General features: G+C 46.4%; 1 protein-coding gene across 1 annotated transcript in view; it reads left to right on the top strand.

The window, feature by feature from the left end:
* LOC309534691 (voltage-dependent R-type calcium channel subunit alpha-1E-like) overlaps nucleotides 1-20,954 on the top strand; it is a gene marked incomplete at its 3' end in the record, with an annotated part of 186,644 nt that overhangs the window by 141,026 nt on the left and 24,664 nt on the right. The window contains exon 3 of the mRNA XM_082227001.1: nucleotides 4,610-4,876. Coding sequence (XP_082083127.1) covers nucleotides 4,610-4,876 — 267 coding nt within the window. The remainder of the gene's footprint in view (nucleotides 1-4,609; nucleotides 4,877-20,954) is intronic.

Below are 20,954 nucleotides of genomic sequence, written 5' to 3'. Positions count from 1 at the left end.
TCCTGAATAGGGTAACTATGCCCCTGAAGGACCAGGTGCGCAGCCTGGGAGTTATTTTGGACTCACAGCTGTCCATGGAGGCGCAGGTCAATTCTGTATCCAGGGCAGCTGTCTACCAACTCCACCTGGTACGCAGGCTGAGACCCTCCCTGCCCGCGGACTGTCTCGCCAGAGTGGTGCATGCTCTGGTTATCTCCCGCTTGGATTACTGCAATGCGCTCTACGTGGAACTACCTTTGAAAGTGACTCGGATACTACAGCTAATCCAGAATGCGGCAGCTAGACTGGTGACTGGGGACGGCTGCTGAGACCACATAACACCGGTCTTGAAAGACCTACATTGGCTCCCAGTATGTTTCCGAGCACAATTCAAAGTGCTGGTGTTAACCTTTAAAGCCCTGAACGGCCTCGGCCCAGTATACCTGAAGGAGCATCTCCACCCCCATCGTTCTGCCTGGACGCTGAGGTCCAGCGCTGAGGGCCTTCTGGCGGTTCCCTCATTGCGAGAAGTAAGGTTACAGGGAACCAGGCAGAGGGCCTTTTCGGTAGTGGCGCCCGCCTTTTGGCACGCCCTCCCATCAGATGTCAAAACGATAAACAACTACCTGATATTCAGAAGACATCTTAAGGCAGCCCTGTTCAGGGAAGTTTTTAATGTATGATATTTTCGTGTTTTTGGGTTCCTATGGAAGCCGCCCAGAGTGGCTGGGGAAACCCAGCCAGATGGGTGGGGTACAAATAATAAATTATTATTATAATTATTATTATTATTCCACAATACTCTGAGTGGATCTGAGACTCCAGCCAAAGAAGGGTGGTTTGCTTAGTATTTTTTTTTTTAAGTGTCATACGTGTGCATGGTGTGTACAACATAATTTAAACACAGAGGTCCCTGCCTCCCAGGAGCTTACAATATAAATGTGCAGGGACACAGGGTATAAAGGGATGAAAGCGAACAAGCGTGAGTATACAAACTTTGCGTGTAGCTCACACACCAGATTCCATTGCACAACTGTTCCTGGATTGCTCCACTTCAGCCTGCAGCTAGGAGGCAACACATCCTTGGGCCAGGGGGAGAGGAGGGTGGTGGTAGAATCCCAGCAGGTAGAAATCTAGCATGCCAGGGAGAAGGCTCAACTACAGATCTTCTCCATGACATCTAGTTTTATTTTTTAAAAAATGTGTGGAGTTTTATTTGTATGTAGAGAACAAACTATTATGGGGATCCTTGCTGCAGGCTGTGAACTAGCCTTCAGGCTTAACTCTAATTAAATTAGAGTAGTGAGTATTAATCGGCTGAGCCAAAGGTTTCATGGATAAGGTGATTAGGGTGAGCATGATAAAAGAGAGAGAGGTGATTCTATGGAAGAGTTCTGGGACGGAAGGCGTTACAGACTTAAAGGGAACTGAGTCACTTGAGAGAGCCCATAGATCACAGTTCTAGATTAACAAAATGGCACACCATCTTTTTCTCCCAGTACCCCCCTCCCCTTATTTCCCGCTGTGGCAAGTTGTGAAAGTGTGCCTTTTGGGAGTGTCAGGCAAAATGACATGTTTTGTATTGCTGCAGTCAACTGGTGGGTTGGCTGCTGCAATGAGCTCCCCGTGGGGCCACCCTTAAAACATTCAGAAGCTTGTGTTTGTGCAGAAAATGGGGGGAGGGGAATGCAAATACTCCATGAATTCTTCCGTTTCTTAAAAAAAAACAACCACAAGATTGGCAAGCTGTTATTGATTTGTCCCCCCCCCCCCAAAAAAAAACATACATAGGAGCAGTTGGGATGCACGGAACAGCAGTGGGAGGGAAGTGAGAAATGTTTGTTGTCTGCTTCAAAACACATAGACTTCTCCCCACCATGATTTTAAGATCATTAAGTCCATGGTCTAAAATCACCCATTGACTCTGAACCCTCACATCTTTTATCATCTTTGAGATTTAGCACTAGTTTGCTCATTTTGTTTTTATAGTTTACTTACAGATTTATAACCCGCTGGCACTGTGGGTTGAACCACAGAGCCTAGGGCTTGCCGATCAGAAGGTCGACGGTTTGAATCCCTGCGACGGGGTGAGCTCCCATTGCTCGGTCCCTGCTCCTGCCAACCTAGCAGTTCAAAAGCACGTCAAAGTGCAAGTAGATAAATAGGTACCGCTCCGGCGGGAAAGTAAACGGCGATTCTGTGTGCTGCTCTGGTTTGCCAGAAGCGGCTTAGTCATGCTGGCCACATGACCCGGAAGCTGTACGCTGGCTCCCTTGGCCAATAAAGCGAGACGAGCACCGCAACCCCAGAGTTGGCCGTGACTGGACCTAATGGTCAGGGGTCCCTTTACCTTTACCTTTCAACCAGCATTCTCACAAAGATTTACATTACGCATGGAAACACATGCCACAATATTGTTATAAGACAGGAAGTGGGTTGAGTTAGATGACCTCTCAGGGTCCAGCCCTGTGTTAGCTGTCAAATGTCATTCAGCTACATTCCCAAATCCTGCCTTATCCCAAGATCCTTCGAATCTGTGGGACTAACTGAGTGTTTCGGTGAGCAAATGATGGCTGCAGCGAGAGGCTCTAAGATGCCAACAGAGGCTGTTTCTTGGCTGACCCCTTTGTACAGAGATCCAGGTTTTCCGTTCTGCCAGTTCTGGGTATATTTACATGCTTCTTGATGTATTATGACATTTATAGGCAACCTTCTCCACCTTGCTCAAGGAAGAACTCAGCATTTAGAAGCGCAACATAAAAGGCAATTACAAACAGATAAGAACTTCGCCAAAGTTCAAATACCAAGCACGAGCCCAGGCAATAATCAACCATTAAAATTCACAAGTATAGCCCAAATGAAAGTTCACTCCACTCCAAGTTAAAATACCAAAGTGCCCTTTTGGAAGGAAGCAGGAGTATCTCTGGAGAAGGGATGGTTTAGGGACCAGAAGGGCATCTTGGCTGTAAACACCGAATTGTCATTTTCAGAAGGAATGCCTCTGTCCCATGTCAGGGTCGCTCCTCCATTTCAGCCACCACTTCCCTAAATACAATAGAAGAGTTGACCAGAGATGCACAGAGCTGTTAAAACCCGAAGTTCCTTATCCATATGTTGTTCCTCGTGTGAGAGATTGGGGAGGGGGGCAGCGCCGCGCACCAAACCTGTTTTGGGAGGGGATAGTGGTGAAGACCAGCCCATTAAGGACAATCTCCAGGGAAGCCTGGAGGGAAGATCTGGGGGTGTTTCAAAGTTTGTGGGTGCGGAGGGGAGATGCTCTTGGAATCCCAGTTCTTAACCCACCTTCCTCTTGAGCTGGGTAAGGAGCTTGGGATTTTTCAGATAAGGAACAGGGGAGCCAACTCCAGCCTCCTCAAGCGACCAGCTCAGGAGAAAAACTCTTGACAGGCTGCGTTTTCTTGCTGCTCAGCAATCTTCCGCTGCTACCCAGGGACTCCGAGGTGATGTCTTTGTTCAGTCGTAGACCCCTCCTTTCTCATCCTCCGCTGGAAGAACTAATTTGGTTGCTCAACAGAAGCAACCCCCCCTCTCTCTGTGTGTGTGTGTGAGTGAGTGAGTGAGTGAGAGAGAGAGAGAGGAAAACCAACCATTCCTAAAGCTTGCTGGCATGAAAAGCTTAGTCAAACCCATTGTTAGCACTCCTCTACCCGCCCCAGCTCCGCAACACAAATGTGATTAATTCTCTTGGGAGAGGTACATATGGAGGAGGGGGATATGCGGGCTCCCCTCCTACTCTCTCTCTCTCTCTCTCTCTCTCTCTCTTCGTGGAAAAAGAAAATGAGATGATCTTTCTCTTTAGGAGGAGAAAGATGGAGCCGATTGCGAGGAAGTTAAACACTTCGCTCCCTAACTAGGCTGGAGTGGGTTGCAACCTGTTTCTCCACCTCTTCTCATAGGCTCTCGCCCAATTGCAGTTCCCCCTCCCCTTCCTGATGGGCAGATGGGAGAGCCTGAATCGCAGCCCCTTTGCTGTCTGATTTTGACAAGCACCCCGAGTGCCTGTGGACTGGATCCTTCGCGGAGGTCCAAGCAAGGAGGTGGAGGGGGGGGAAAATCCCCCTCTTTTCTTTTCTTTTTTGTTGCCTCTAAACAAAGCCAGGAGGAGGAAGAGGAGGAGGAGGACGGGTCTGATTTAAAGCCTCGGTGCAGAGAGCTCCACGTAAAAAGAGGCAGAATCTGAGCTCGCCTCCCTAGCAAAAGCAACAGCAACCACCTGCTTCCTTTTAGGAGAAACCTGAACATTTCCTGCAAATTACACCATGGCTCTTTTTGCTTGCTGGGTTGGCCGATTTGGGTTGGGGTGATTTTTATCATTATTCTTTTTGCAACGCCTTGTGTTTAGTGTTAAAAGGATCGCATGTCTCTCTGCTAAACGTTGCTTCCAGAGGAATGGAGGAGTCGTTGAACGCGGGGTTTTAAAAGCATCACCAAGAGAGAGAGAGAGAGAGAGAGAGAGAGAGAGAGAGAGAGAGAGAGAGAGAGAGAAGGAGGTGCTCTGGTGGGAACGCCAAACCCCCCACACCCCCGCTCACACACACCTTTACTGCTGCTTGCTATTTTGTGGAAAGGAGGGGGCCCTGATCGGATCACCTCTCTCTTTTCCTTCCAGGATGGCTCGCTTTGGAGAGGCGATGGCTGGCAGGCTGGGATCCGGAGATGGAGCTGCCGAGCAGAACCGGAACCGCCAGGGAGCCCCTGCCCCTTCGGGGGGGACCCCGGTAGCGTACAAGCAAACCAAAGCCCAACGGGCCAGGACTATGGCACTGTACAACCCTATACCCGTCCGTCAGAACTGCTTCACAGTCAACAGATCTCTCTTCATTTTTGGGGAAGACAACATTGTCAGGAAATATGCCAAGAAGCTGATCGACTGGCCATATCCTTTTCCCCTGTGTCCCTTTCCCATCTGATTCCCCTCCCCAATGTCTTCCCGTGACTGGTACCTGCTGAGCCAGCAACTGTGGGCAAAGGTAAGCTTCCGTCTCCCATTCCATTATGTAGTTGGAGGACCACACCGAGAGAGAGAGTGAGACCAAACCACATGCATGTCCCACCTCTCTTCCTTCCCATTCCCCCTAGCCCACCTAGGCATGCTTGCAATTCTAGCCTTGCTGCTTGGGCAACCTGTATTCCTCTTCACCTTGCTCCAGCAGTTTGCACTGGGCTGGGCTGCAGAGGACAGATTGGCTTGGCTCTTTTGAGTCAGCCACAGCCCAGCTTGTTGGCTGAAGAGATCTGGAATAGAATGCAATAGGATCCAGCCAACTCTAAAGACTACAAGTTCTCGCGCATCTAGGGGCATGTTCTGATGGCAAAATAACAGCTGAGCAAAGGGGAACTTGAGTTCATATTTAATTGTTAGTTCCACATGCAAAAGCCAAGGTTCTCAATTTTCTCAAGAAATGGAAGGGTTCCCTGGGACTTAATCAGGGTGCTTCAGTACCTGCCTCAGTAAAACATTTGGCCTTTTCGTAACAAATACATGCCAAGTGGGCATTGCGATGCCTTTGATTTTGGTGCGGTGCAAGAGTAGGCAAGCTTTCCAATGGCACAGAATTCTTCATCAGGCAAGGAAATGCATCCTTTTTTTTGCGCCAATGGAAGTTGACCTGGTTGTAAGAATTGCCTGCCATTGGTTGAAATGGAGATATGTGCAGAACAACCTCTCTCTTTCTTTTGACACATACAGTCCCTTGAGCAGAGTAGAACCCCACTGGTTAAATGGGTGATTTATAAATTTTGAAAATAAACAAACAAACAAAATTCCTATCCTTTTCTTTCTCTGCGGTAAATAATTGATTTAAAACCTTAGTCTCAATTCACTTTACACACTATATTCACCATAAGTCAGCACATTGATGACCAACATGCCATGCGGTTCTTGCCAGACTGTCTTCGTTTGCACCCTGACTCTTTTGTAACAGCACTCCTATTGAATTGGCTGTGGGAACAGGTGTGCTGCTCAGGTGAGGCATTGCCAGCCTCCCACTCTGCTTGCCAGCATCACCACATCATCCTGGGTGGAAGAGGCCATGTGCTCTTCTGTCACCGAATGGACTCCAAAGAGTTAGGAGGCTGAGGTTAGGGCACCTGAACCAGAGTAAGCCGACTGCGAGTTAAATCGGACTGAGCTCTGCACACACACTTTTGCTATTTACAGCAGCAGCATTCGCTGATAGTTTGCCATTAACTAATTGGAGCTGGAGCCCTCCGTTCCCCCCTCCTTTTGGACTCCAAAGCACAAGACACTGATGCATGGCATAAGTGCCTTAACTGCCTCAAGCCCACCCGCCGCCCACCCTTTCTCCCTGCCAGGCTTTTGTATTGCTGATTTCCAGTTCTAGCTATTTCGCCAAACAGCTCTTTTCGCTGCAATTGGCACACCCATGCTGCCAGTTGAGGGGGCTGCCCCCCGCTGTCGAGGGGATTGTGCCTTTGTCTCATTGAACTGAGCAGCCTAAGCAACACAGAGGTTGCAACCAACACTGCAGAAGGTAGCCCAGAGACCTCCAGCCCTCTCCATTCAGTACCAAGGACAGATCCCAGATCTCTCTCTCTCTCTCTCTCTCTCTCTCTCTCTCACACACACACACACACACACGGTCTAGATTTCTTAATGAGGCCTTTGCCCACCTAGTGCCCTCCGGATTTTTGCACTACAACTCCCATCAGCCGCAGGCCTGGGCTGGGCACCAGATTGGCAAAGGCTGTTGTGACACTTAACACTCTTTTATCTACCTTTGCTGCTGTTCTTGTGAGGTTGGTTCAAGAATATTCAACGGCTAGATCTCGCCATTTCAGAGTATGTCAATATATGCAGCGAGAATTCTATTTCGAGTTACCGATTTTGCCAAACGAGCATATATTCAGAGCGAAGGGGTGTGTGATCTCGCGTAAGCTTGGTGCGGACTGCATCGGATGCCTCTTGTTGGCAGCCCTGCCCAGAACTGTGCCTCTCCAAGAGTGCTTGGTTCATTGGATTTCTCTCTCTGTTTGGCCGAGGGTGTGTTTTTGCGTGGAAGGAGGGCCTGCATAGAATAAGCATCCCCGTTCACTAGGCTCACAGTGACATGTTGCATCCTCCTGGTTGTAGAGACTAAACCACCCAGCGTCCGACATGAAAGGCAGGTTCTACCTCCACTGTAACTGTTCCCCTAAGTGTAAGTGTTCCTTCGCAGGCCATCCACATCAAGGAGAAAGTAAAAGGGATGCATTTGGAGACATTTCTGGGATGGGACTAATTGCAACATTTGGAGCAAGGCTTGTCCTCTCTCCACAGTGTTTCGTCTCCCCCTGTTTCCTCTCTATAGAACTCAGCGGGAACTACTGAGAACTGATCCTGCTTCTGTCTGCTCCTTCACCTTCATAGCCCCACCCTGGCATTTGTCTCTTGCTTATCCTCAGGTGTGAATCTAGTGTGTGGTCAAATCCAGACACTGACTTTTATAGGAAGCAGGAGTGCCAGCTTGGCTCTTGCACCCATATTTGTGGGTGCCCGGTCCTTTCTTGGGGAATTTTGTGGGTGTTCGGGCCCCCAGTGCCCCAGGCAGTTGGCACCTATGCTAGGAAGGTAGATGGCCATTCTTTATAGCACAATGGCATGCTTTCTCTTCATTTTTGACAACACACGTTTTTCAGCACCGGCCACTTTTTCATGACCAGAAAACAAAATACCCAGAATGCCTTATTCTACAGAATCTAGGAGCAGGATTTCATTGGCCCACAGAGTATTTTCAGGTGCAGGGGACAGTTCCATAAGTTCTTAACCAGCCAACGTAACAATAAGCAGATGACCACATAGTCTAGGAAGCAACAGTGGAGGGGGAAAACAAGCCCAGGGCATACCTGTTGTAGCCGCAGCTGGAGCTTCCTTGTGGAGGCCTCCTTCCTCATGCTTTTCAAAACAATGTTCCTAGAGCAGAGGTGCACAACCTGTGGTGCTCCAGTTGTTTCTGGACTACAACTCCCATCAGCCCCAGCCAGCATAGCCAGTGATCAGGGATGATGGGAGTTGTAGTCCAGAAACATCTGGAGGACCGCAGGTTGTTCACCCCTGTCCTAGATCATTTATTCTCTCCTCTGTCTTGGTGGACAATAGCAAGGGAAGTAAGGGGAAGCACAAGAGAGGCTGATATGGTGCTATCAAGAGTTGCAGCCATGTTGCAGCCAGAAATTGCCATCTTCTTTAGATGCCACATACAAGCCCGGACACTGGGGCTTGGCCTTTATGATGGTGGCTTTTGGCCAGGACTTATCCAGATCATTTCTCTACGTCTGTGTGTGCTCATATCTCAGAGCCTCAGCAGACTCAGCAGATAAATAAGAGGGTGTACCATTAGCCTTCATAGCTGGCAGGTCTTCCAAAGCCTCTGGGTTGAACAGTTCTGTTATAAATGCCTGGCCATCTGCACCCAACTAAACAACAGAGCACTCCCTCCTGCTGGCTGCAAAAATCTCACTCTCGCTCCAGCAATTTACCTCGGGGTGCCCTTGCTTGGAGAACTCTGCTCCTAATGTGGATCCAGGAACTGGCACTTTTGTCCTGGTTATAGCCCTGTCCAAGGGTGAACTTTAATACCTAGGTGTGGGGGCGGAGGAGGCTGAGAACCGAAGGGGTCATAAAACATACCATGAAGCTGTGGGGAGATTCTTGTTCCTTGAGTCAGCCCACTGACAAGTGCAGCCCATCTGGGAACTGTATGCAGAGAAACGTGGGGCACAATGGGCTTATGTGAATGTGTTTGTTTACGAAGCCTCACTCAGTGCATTCCTCCATTTGGTCTGGCCCCTCTACACTTTCATCCTCCCATGGAAGAGTTGGTCTTTGCTTGCTAGGTGTTGTGCTCTGTGGTAAAGAAGATGCAACCCATCAAAGCAGTTCCACTTGTCCTGTTTTTGTGTTAGTTAGGCTTTGCTCTGCCATATTGAACAGTTTCAAAGCTAAGTACCTCCCTATGGCGTTGCTGCTGTGTTTTATGCTGGTTTCTAAGAAATGAAATGAAATTATTTGGGTGGGGTTCTGTTGTGATTCATCTTTTCCTGGTTTTAGCATTTTCTCGGGAATTTCATTTTGCCTTTAACGTCTCTGTAAAACACCCAGAGAACCCGGCTGGATGTGTGCACTAGGCAATTCAATAAGTACTTACTTTTGCTGACTTGCAGCAATTGGGCACCATCCATTGGGTCTCTCTCCTGCAGGTGCCCCGCTGGAACTCTTTTTACAGGTCTTCTTTTACTTCAGTGGAGCTTGTGGTGAAAATGGTTGTTCATTGCCAGTGTGCGTGAGGCAGATATGCAATATTCCTGGCGCTTTCATATTTAGCTGGCTACAAATCTGCTGAAAATATTTAGCTGCGTATTGTATCTGTAAGTCCTACAGTTCGTGCGCCTTGCGCAATGGCAGATGGGCTTAACTATGCAAAAGAGTTATATATCCTTGCCTAACTTCTTAAATGAGGGCTCGTCCATGCTTCTGTGCCTAGAAAACATGGGTTTGAGTGGTTTTCCGCTTGTTCCATGCTTTCTAGGCATGCGTCCAAGCAGTTTTGCCTTTGCTCCGCAGCTTTCCCTTGGAAAACGCACACTTCACCACTGAATCGAACAAAAACAGCAATCCATGGGAAATCATTTTGGTTTGATTCAGCAGTTTTCAGAGGTGTGGACGAGCCCTTTGTTTAATGCTTGCATGATGTTTAATGAAAACAGGTTCATGCAAATAATTATTCATAAGAGTGCATGAGCACACAATAGGTCCTCTGAATCATAGCCTGTAGGTTAGGCCCATTAAGAAGAAAATATTGAAGAAGAATTCCCCCACCCACCATAAAGTGAACTTGATAAGAGGGGAAATTTCCCCCCAAACATTTCTAGCTATTCTTCCTAATTAATATGCTTTTTGATGATGCTGGAACACACTGGATGGAAGCTGATCAATGCTTCTAGCTATTACAACTAAATGAAAAGTTTGTGTTCAGAGGCAGCCTACCATTGAATATTTGATGCTGGAACAACCCAGGGGGGATGCGATTGCTTTCCTGCCCTGGTTCCTGGAAGCATCTGGTTGGTCACTGCTGGAAACAGGATGCAGGACTCAATGGTCCCTCGGTCTGATCCAGCAGGGCTTTACTTCTGTACTCAGAATGAGTTCCGCTTATGTATTTGGAAATGCATTGTAATAGAACGGTTTCAGAATGAAGCTTATAAAAAGAAAACCATCTCCATTTTCTTTCCTACAGCATGTTGTACATTTACACCGAGAAAGTCATGCTGGCAGGCGTGGGCAAGGGGGAAATGTTTCCGTGTGCATTTTCCAAATATATCCATCCTGATATGGTGAAGGGAAATTTCAAAGGCTGCATGTAGTAGCCCAGCCTGCACCCCTAAAGCCTGTAGGTGAAGTCTAGAAGTAAGCAGCTTTTCTATCTGAAGCTCTGACAGTTTCAGTCTCCTATGTACTGGCTTGATGAAGTGTCTAAGCAGACACATGCACAGGATATTATCCTGCAAAAGAAAAAAGAAGCACCACCCATGCAATACTTTTTTGGTGTCTACCATTTATTAGCTTAACGTGTTTCATTGCCAAAAATTAGCCAAGGTATTAGTCATCTTCAGTTTGTACATTGCTGAAGGGGTTTGTTACTTTCCTGTGTCATTAATAGTTTTCCATTTCCTTCCTTCTTTCTTTGGCGATCCCTCGTAGCCATGTAAGATTGCCTACCATGAACATGGTTTTAACAGTGAGTCCATAAGTGACTGTGGAGACCAATTCTGGATCCACATGTCCTTCCACAGTGGGGACATAGGTTTCCACGGTGGGAGTTGATCACGGTGTGGGTTTGCCAAGCATGCCTTCCTCTTAGCACGTTTCTCCCTTTCTTCCTGAGTTCGAGTGTCTTCAAAACCCATGACACCTTTGGTGAAGGCTGTTCTCCAACTTGAGCACTCACCAGTGTTTCCCAGTTGTCGGTGTTTATGCTACCTTTTTAAAGATTTGTCTTGAGAGTGTCTTTAACAGGGGTCAGCAAACTTTTTCAGCAGGGGGCCCGTCCGCTGTCTCTCAGACCTTGTGGGGGGCCGGACTGTATTTTGGAAAAATAATAATGAACGAATTCCTATGCCCCACAAATAGCCCAGAGATGCATTTTAAATAAAAGCACACATTCTACTCGTGTCAAAACACGTTGATTCCCGGACCGTCTGTGGGCTGGATCCGTCCCCCAGGCCTTAGTTTGCCTACCCATGGTCTTTAAAGTGGAAGCTATTCTTCTAATTCTTATGGTGGAAGCTATTCTAATTCTTCCCAATTCCAATGCATATCAGGGTCAACTGAATACATTTTGTTGCTTGGCGTAGGAAAATTAAATGCTGCCTCTAAATGTTCTGTGGCACATTTCAGCACTGCTTACAGGAGGACCAGAGCTTCCTAGTCCCTCTCTTGCTGCCCTTAATGGAACTCAAAATCTACTATTCCACCTCTTGTCTCATGGCAGGCTGCATTAAACACATGCACATAAGCAAGTACCCTACACTCACTGGGGCCATCCAGGCAATTTCTACCTATTTCCACCCATGCTAACTGAGATTCTTGACCTGGAGAGGCTGGGGATTGGAGGTGGCCCCTTACTCACGAAGAACATGCACTCTACCTCTGGTTATGAGCTTCCCTCCCTCATATTGATTATTGGCATGTCCTCTACAATGATGAAAAGTGGAGTGTGTGTTTTCAGATCACTGGGCATTCCACCACTGCTTTCGGAAGGCAGTCTTGTTGCGTTTCCACTGATGGCATCAAGACTATAGGAACATAAACCGTTGTTGGGGCAGAGGTGGGGAACTTTAGAACCAGTGGTCAAATGCAGCCCTCGCTATCCTGACCTCGGAGCTCTCTCCAGGCCTACGGAGCAGTAATGGTGGCTCATGTATCTTATCAAAGGTCCAGTGGCAAAACATGGATGGCAATTTGTCCAAAAATACATACTGTAATGATGGCATTCATTGGCTTGGCCCTGATTTTTTTTTTTTTTTGGGGGGGGGGAGAGGTGCTGTGGCTTAAACCTGGACAGAAGCCATAATATTTACAAGACCTTTGTCTATAACATTAGAAATCATATTTGCAACCAACCAGAGGAGCATCTATGAGGTTGTCCCATTTTGCTTTCATGGCAGTCCCCTCGTTGTTTGTGAGGCATGAACATCTTCCTGGAGAGATAACCACGCTAAACTTTTTGCAGCAAAAAGTCAGCAAAGAAGTCTGGTAGGACCATCAAGCCTTAACAGACTTACTGTGGCATAAGCTTTTGTGGACTAGTGCCCACATCATCTGATGCATGAAATGTTATTCTTGGTTGGGATAAAATAAGTAGAGAGTTTTTGAAAGAAATCTAGACAATGATTAAAAACCTATACACCTTCTGTGCTTCTTGTTTCTTATGGACATTCAGCTTCACCTTCAATCTTTGCCCTGCTGTGCGTGTCCACCTGTATGATTTCAGACAGCTGATGAAATGGGCTCTTGTCCACAAAAGCTTATGTCACAACAATAAATCTGTAAAGAACCAGAGGACTATTTATTGCTTTTGATCTAGCCCTCTAGTGACTGGTTGAAGGTCACCTAGTAAGATGCATTGCAGAGGTCAACAATTATCTCCTTGGCTGATGTTCAGCACACCCGGCCTACCACCCAAGGAAAGGAATAGAGCACCTGAAATACGTTGTTCCCAAAGCCAAATTTAAAGTTCCAGCTAATGCTTCATAAATGTGAATTAAATATTGAATGAAAGTGGTTAATCATCTCCTAAGTATTCATAATGAGCTGGGAATCTGACCTCCTTATTTCTTCAGTCAACATAAGCCCCCATTCTCTGCTCAAATGCCATTCTGTGTCTTAATTAGGAAGGCTGAAACTCTAATTTTCTGCATCCTCATGCAAACACACTGAGCAGGCACCAACCCCCTTATTTCCAGGGAGCTCATGAACCGGAAAGCTTTCAATTCCCAAACTCTTATTGTATGATACAGGTATCTCTCTTGTACTGATTGTGTCCTATTTATTTAGAAGCACATAGCTCATCAGGGCCCAGCAGGATCCAGGCTTTTAGGGGAAGCTGATCATAGAATCATAGAATCATAGAGTTGGAAGAGACCACAAGGGCCATCAAGTCCAACCCCCTGATTGCAGAGTCCTGAGGGAGTCAAGGCTCAAAGGGTCCTGGGGCAGGTTATGCTGTCCCAGATGAGCAAGAGGTGAAGTTATAGAGAGAGAGCATGAAAGGTCAAGGGGTGGAGGTTTAAGGCAAGTAGGGGTTGAGCTTTCCAAAAACAGCCGAGTAGGAGCAGGAGCTTAGCTAGGCAAGGCCATTCTTTTCTGAGATGAATGCCTCAGACTGAGGACTAACTGTTGAGGCCAGGGCTTTTAAAATTTAGCTGAAGTTGGTGTCGGGACCCTTGAGGTTTGTTGTTGTTTTGTCGCTTAGTCGTGCCCAACTCTTCATGACACCATGGACCAGAGCACGCCAGGCACTCCTGTCTTCCACTGCCTCCTGCAGTTTGGTCAAACTCATGCTGGTAGCTTCAAGAACACTATCCAACCATCTCGTCCTCTGTCGTCCCCTTCTCCTTGTGTCCTCCATCTTTCCCAACATCAGGGTCTTTTCCAGGGAGTCTTGTCTTCTCATGAGGTGGCCAAAGTATTGGAGCCTCAGCTTCAGGACCTGTCCTTCCAGTGAGCACTCAGGGCTGATTTCCTTCAGAATGGATAGGTTTGATCTTCTTGCAGTCCATGGGACTCTCAAGAGTCTCCTCCAGCACCGTAATTCAAAAGCATCAATTCTTTGGTGATCAGCCTTCTTTATGGTCCAGCTCTCACTTCCATACATTGCTACTGGGAAAACCATAGCTTTAACTATACGGACCTTTGTCGGCAAGGTGAGGTTAGTTGACTGTAGACTCCATCCCAGTTGCATCATCACGTAACCAGTAATTTGAGCAACCGGGGCACTTTGCAGTATTCCTTGTGACCTACGACGACTGGTTCAGGATGAAAGAAATCTCCAAGTGTCACTTCTCTCTGGTCATATGTGTAAAGCAACATGATTGTGTCATTAGCAACATGTGATGACTTGGTGATACAGGGACAAAGGAGCTGAGAGATTCAATGTGACCAGAGCTGACAATCGGCACTGTGGGGAGCATCTCCCAGAAACAGACGGGCTGGGAACAGATGCTGTATAAAGTGTGCACCAGGCAGGCAAGGGCATGCTAGCTGTTGCCCAAGCAAGAAGCCCAGGCTAACCTAAAAAAAATTATGCCCAGGCCAGTGAGGTAAGATCTTGTGTTGCAGCCAGTGCTTATAGGTGCCAGTATTCACCATGAAGTTGCTATTGTAAGTGCCACACTTTTTAACAACAGCAGCAGCAGCATAAAGGTGCTGGCACTTCGTACCCTTGAGTGCCATCTGAAAGAAAACCACTGGTTGCAGCAATGCTTGAGGCTGGCAAAGAGAACGCCACTCCTCTTTCTCCTCTACGTTGCAGTTGGGTGTGGTCAAATCCTGGGGTCTCTGAAACTAGTTTTCGCTGGGATGTTTAGAAGGCGCATGTCAGCATTGCCTACCTGTCAGTTCCTTTGAACCAAAGCAGAAAGTGGGATGACTTAGGACAGAGCTAACTTTACCGACATTCTTCTAATGAGGGGGCACTGTAATTGCATAGTATTATCAGATAATGTAGCAATGCCTACTTATTTTCTCTTTTGTAATTGTACACTGGGGGAATCAGTTTTGGTAGCTTTTAACCACCTCTTGACAACTTGCGTGCTTCTGTCTGAACAGCCTTTTGAGGCGCTGCAAATTCGAACCCCCCCCAGGGCTTTCTTTGTCACTTTCCCTCAATCATACTTGCTTTGGAGAGGTATCTTTTGGATCTAATCAATCTGAAAGGAATCTGCTCTTTTAAATGATGGTTTTTGAAGGGCTGTTTTCTGCAATCAGCACCATCGGGCAGTGAGGTTTTTCATAAATGGTGCCACTTCAGATGGGAGGATGGGACAGTGCGTGAGTAAATGCTATCCTCTAGCAGAAAAACCTCCCTGCATTCAGGTAGGTCAAAAGGAATGCTAGGCTGAACCCTTTCCCCTGACAGGTTCATTTCCTGGTGTTTAGGGAGGGTTTTTTTTGTGGGGAAGGGGCTGAAAACATCTTACCATGCAGCCTGTCATTTGCAGCCTGGTGTGGTATAGTCTGGAGAAAAGCTTTGCTGCCTGATTTTGCTAATTCCACAAATCTGCCCTTCCATGGATGACTTAGAAGAAAACCAACCGGGGATCATAGTGGTGGAGGAAAGATTGGGTTCTTCATCCAAACCCAGTTGACTAGGTAATAAGGATAAAAATAACTAGGAGGTGGTGATTCACTTCTGCATATCTGCTGGGTAAATGTGTAATTATTCCAGCAGCCTGTGCCGTTTTGCTCTCCAATGTAAATATAGGGTGATGCATAGGTTGGAAATATGAGACAATGGTTTTTTGTTTCCTGGGAAGCAAGCGGGTCCCTGGGCATTTCAAGCCTAGAAGCCAGATTTAGTGACATCCGAGTAGCGCGGCTCTTTTTGCTGTTAATGTGTGTAGCAACAAACTGCATTTATTTCAGCTATTGCTATGGTATGGAAGCTTCTTGGGCAGTTTGATATAGAAAAGAATGAATCGATTGAACCCTGGGTGAAAATCTAATGCAAACCCAGAGACTGTCAACTTCATGTCTATCAGCTGAGCAGCAGTCAGTGGCCAGGCCTCCTGCCTTGATTTCATTTACATGGTTGCTTAGAAAGTTACAATTCAGTTAGGCTGTGAGATGGAAAGCTCAACCCATCAATATCTGCTCAATTCATCTTCTATTAATCATATTTGACCGCAACAAGAGGCCCAAAACAAATGTCCTGGCCTTATAAAGGCTAAGTGTGGAACACTGGATGCTTTGGAGAATTACGCATTGACAATCCAGGCTCCTGGCAAGATTACGTGGTGTACATTGCTGACAGGCCAGATCCTTCAGCTGGAGTTGGGGGGAGAGGTGCGGACTTCTTTTTGGAGAAATAGTTTCACTTAACCCAATGAAATGACCACGTGTGAGAGACCACTGTGAGAGAACTGCTGGCTGTGGGCCACATGGATTCTACAGTTCCGCAAGGCATTGTGTTGCAGAATTCAGATTCTGAGAAACTCAGCTTTCATTGGGAAAAAATAAGAAGGGAATGATCCATCCAAATGCATAACAGAGGATCCCCAAAGGCAGGGGTCAGCAAACTTTTCCAGCAGGGGGCCGGTCCACTGTCCTTCAGACCTTGTGGGGGGCTGGACTATATTTTGAAAAAATTAATAATAATAATAATAATAATAATAATAATAATAATAATAATAATAATTTATTTATTTATTTATACCCCGCCCTCCCCAGCCAAGGCCGGGCTCAGAGCGGCTAACAAGCAATAAAAACAAGATGAATGATTACAACTTAAAAACAAAAATAAAATACAACATTAAAATAATGGAACATTGAAATATTAAAATGTAGCCTCATCTCAGGAGGAGAAGGAAAGGAAGAAGCAGTTGACTCTCAGCACCGCGCCACTTCCCCCTCTTCGCTCCGGAGCCCAGAAGTGGGTTCCTTTACGGGTTGGGGGGTGCTAAAGGTGCCCGCCGAGTCCCATGGTCACAGGCTTCATCCGCCTGTGATTTTTGAAAGGGTCCCCGCTTCGCCGTAGCGGGAAAGACCCGTTTTCCGCGGAGCTGGTCCCTCCGGATCAGAGGGAGTCCGCCATTACCGATGGCGCCACCCCGGAAGTCCCCCAGAAGTCCATTTTAAATAAAAGCACACATTCTACTCATGTAAAAACACACTGATTCCCGGACCGTCCGTGGGTCAGATTTAGAAGACGATTGGGCCGGATTCGGCCCCCTGCCCTTAGGTTGCCTACCTATGCCCAAAGGCATTATGGAGTTCTTTCATCCAGAGGTGGAGCTAGCTGCTCTGGCACCCGGAGTGGCGCACGTGCTGTGCACCTGAGGGGCGGGGCGAGCATCCCAGGGAAGCGGTGTGGCAATATCACCCCCCCTCAGGGATGACACCCGGGGCGGACTGCACCTACCGCACTCCCTTACTCTTCCTGTGCCTTCATCCCGCTCCTTATCCTCAGCCACTACCCAGCCACTGTCTGACCACTACCCAGAATGGGAGGCTCATCTACATCTGCCATTGGCTGTGCTCCTCAGTGCTCTTTGTGCATGTGTGCAAGCTAGCAGCCTGTGCACCATAACCCTAGGAAAGAGGAGGCCACTGGATTCCTCAGTGGGAGACACAGATGGACCTCCCATTCACAGCAATGGTCAGATATAGTGCTATGAGCCTATCGTAACATGCATTTGACAAAGGTTGGTTGCAGGCAGGGGAAAGGGCTCCACAATAATGCCCTATTGGAATTTTGCTGTTTCCTTCAAGGGTGGGAAAGGTTGCACTGAAATTTGCTCAGAGCCTAGGTGCACCCAGCAATTCTAGGGCTCAGAAACATAGCCTGCAGGGATAGCATTGTGTTGCCCATTCAAGTACAGTGGTGCCTCGCAAGACGAAAAGAATCCGTTCTGTGATTCTCTTCGTCTAGCGGTTTCTTCGTCTTGCGAAGCAAGTCCATTGACGGATTAGCGGATTAGCGCTATTAGCGGCTTTTTGTCTTATCGGATCAGCTGATAAGAGGCTTAGCGGCTTAGAAAAAGGGGGGAGGGGGGGAAACCGCAGGAACTCGCAAGACATTTTCGTCTTGTGAAGCAAGCCCATAGGAGATTTGTTTTGCGAAGCACCTCCAAAACGGAAAACTCTTTCGTCTAGCGAGTTTCCCGTCTTGCGAGGCATTCGTCTTGCGGGGCACCACTGTACTCTTAACAGTGTGTGATGCAAGGTTGTGGGAACTTGGTTGGTGACTTAGGAGAGTATCACATGATGCAGCAAATTTACATAAGAGCATTAGACTGTCCAACAGTTGCACAATATGGGTAGACTTTGGGTTAATACAGTGCAGGGCAAGGGATATATAAAGTGGGGTTCCTGTGTGGCTTGACCTAGAGAAGACTTCCAATCTAGTTGGGCCAGGAAACAGAAGACAACTTGTTGTGGAACAACATTGTGCCGCCTAATTTTCACCACCTGATGTTGTTATAAGGAATTAAGTATAAATAGATTAATAGAGAATTAAAGGGAAAAATAAGGTTAAAATGTGTTAAGATAATTATAGGATAGAAAACAGAGGAAGATGGAAAGGAATTGCTGAAACAATAGAAGTGGAATACAAAAAGGGAGGTGTGAGGAGGTCATTGAAATAAGTGAATGAAAGATAAGATATTGAAACTATTTGATGTGTTTTAAATTGTTTTTGTTTTGTTAGTTTAATTGTCTTTGTTAGCTTAGTGTTATGTATTGTTTTTGTTTTGTTTTGTATTGTTTATTTCTTTGTAATGTTTAAATTGTAGGAAAAGTAATAAATTTTTTTTAAAAAAAAATTCACCACCTGATCAACTATAACAGGAAGTACTGACTGTCTCCAGTTGTTCCACAGGCTCAAGGCCTTTAGAGCCACACATGACATTTGCCATAGGATAGCAACCCCACATGCAAAAGCCCTGCCTGATTCAAATCTGGAATGTTCCCCTGACAACAGACAGGGAACGTTGGAGGGGATAAAAAGTGCACATTCACAGAGCAAAGGAGGAGTCGCTGGCTTCCTTTCTTAGTTTTTTTGTTCTCTCTCCTCTGCACAGATAATTTTCCCTGTGTGTTGGAGGGAAGAGAGGAATAAGAGAAAATTAGGTACACAAAGGAGAGAGAAGGGAGTGAAACAATGGAATGAGAAAGTTTTCTGTCCCTTCCAACTTTCTTGCCTGTTGGTGGGGGAGCCTTCCTAATTCTCAACAGGCAGAGTATTGCACATTTGTAATACTCCCTAACCCATTTACAACACAATCCTGTGCAGGTTTACTTAGAAGTAAGTACCACTTAGGCCAAAGAGTCTTACGCACTAGACACTGGGTTTAGGATTAGAGAATTAAGTTGGTTTTATAACATATTAACTGCCCTTGGACATATTCTATCATTTAGCATAAGAAATGCCTGTAGTTTAGCTGGCAGGGAAGTTTTATTTTTAAAACCAGGTTTTTCTTTTCTTTTAGGCCAATAAATATCTAGCATTCTATGAATCTGTGAGCCAGTCACTTTTGTGGAGTTATTTTCAATGACGGCTTTTAACTACTTTGAGTTGCTTCCAAGCAGAGATATGGGAGCTGTATTCCCTCCAGAGGTTGCTGTACTGCAACTCTGACCATCCCGGTTCTTTTTGTTATTATTAATTGTTAATTTGCAAATGTAACCCAGAAAATAAAATAAAATAAAAATGAAGGAAAGAAAAAGAGCTACTACATCATTGATGATAACAACAACCATTGTCAGCTCACGTTAAGGTAACAGTAACTGTCAGTACAGGACACGGGTAGCGCTGTGGGTTAAACCACAGAGCCTAGGGCTTGCCGATCAGAAGGTCAGTGGTTTGAATCCCCGCGATGGAATGAGTTCCCATTGCTCGGTCCTTGCTCTTGCCAACCTAGCAGTTCGAAAGCACGTCAAAGTGCAAGTAGATAAATAGGTACCGCTCCGGTGGGAAGGTAAACGACGTTTCCGTGCGCTGCTCTGGTTTGGCAGAAGCAGCTTAGTCATGCTGACCACATGACCCAGAAGCTGTACGCCAGCTCCCTTGGCCAATAAAGTGAGATGAGCGCCGCAACCCCAGAGTCGACCACAACTGGACCTAATGGTCAGGGGTCCCTTTACCTTTACAACCATCTTAGGCTAAGCATATGAATTAATATCAGTTGTCCAAATGTCAAAATAGGTGTCCACTCTAACATCTATAAGAAATAAATTTAAATGTATCCAGGACAGTAAGGTCCTAAAATCTTTGTGTAATAGCTGGTGGTTGCTTATCCTTCCAAGTTCAAAATGCAAGTCTCTTAACCACCCTAGGGTGTTATTCCTGGTCATTGATCATGCTGTCTGGGACGTATGACATCATTTGGAGGCCATAGGTTCTGCACTCCTACTTTTGAAAGATCCTGGGAATTGTTGTTTGGTAAAGTTCTGTGAATTCCATAAAGGTTCCCTACCACTGTTCACACAACTCAAATTCCCAAGGTGAAGAAGGGATGGGTATTAATGCAGTTTTGATTTCTAGAGCTGATGCAGCCTAAGAGCAAATACACTCCCCCCAAACAGAGATGACTGAATAATAATAATAACAATAATTTATTATTTATACCCTGCCCATCTGGCTGGGTTTCTCCAGCCATTCTGGGTGGCTCCCCAGAGCCACTGATCCAACCAGTGTTGTTGTGTTCTTGTGCAGCTCATATTCTTTAAATTAGACATGTAGAGCAGGACTTCCCGGTGGATCATGCTTCAAGCCTTAAAACAAATCAATGGTTAGTTTGTGTTGACCCTTGGTTTTACGCAAATAAATGATTGACCGAATTAATGCGCATTTATTTTGCTGCATGAGGGGCGGGGGAAGAAACAGGATATCGTTGGCCAATGACCAGGATACAGTAATTAGATTTTCTGCTTTCTTTGAGAGTGATTTCATTTGTTTTGCATCCCATCCCCAAGGAGCTAGGGAGAGTGTACACAAGTCTTATCCCCTTCATCCTCACGTCAGACTGGTTAGGCTGAGAGTTCATGTCTGACCCCAAAGTGGCTCCAGTCTTGCATCCTATCCATTACACTACAGCAGCTCTCCTGTTTCATTTCTTCATTGGGTTTGTGTAGGAAAACACCTTAATGGATTGTGCCCTGGAATCTTGAGGGTTATTTTCATACTGAATAACTGAACATATTCAACAACCATCCTTAGCTGATATTTGCACGCATC

This window comes from Podarcis vaucheri (assembly GCF_965113315.1).
Source record: "Podarcis vaucheri genome assembly, chromosome: 6".
Classification (NCBI taxonomy): Eukaryota; Metazoa; Chordata; class Lepidosauria; order Squamata; family Lacertidae; genus Podarcis; species Podarcis vaucheri.
Note: the sequence above shows the minus strand (reverse complement) of the source record. Positions and strands in the feature narration are given on the sequence as shown.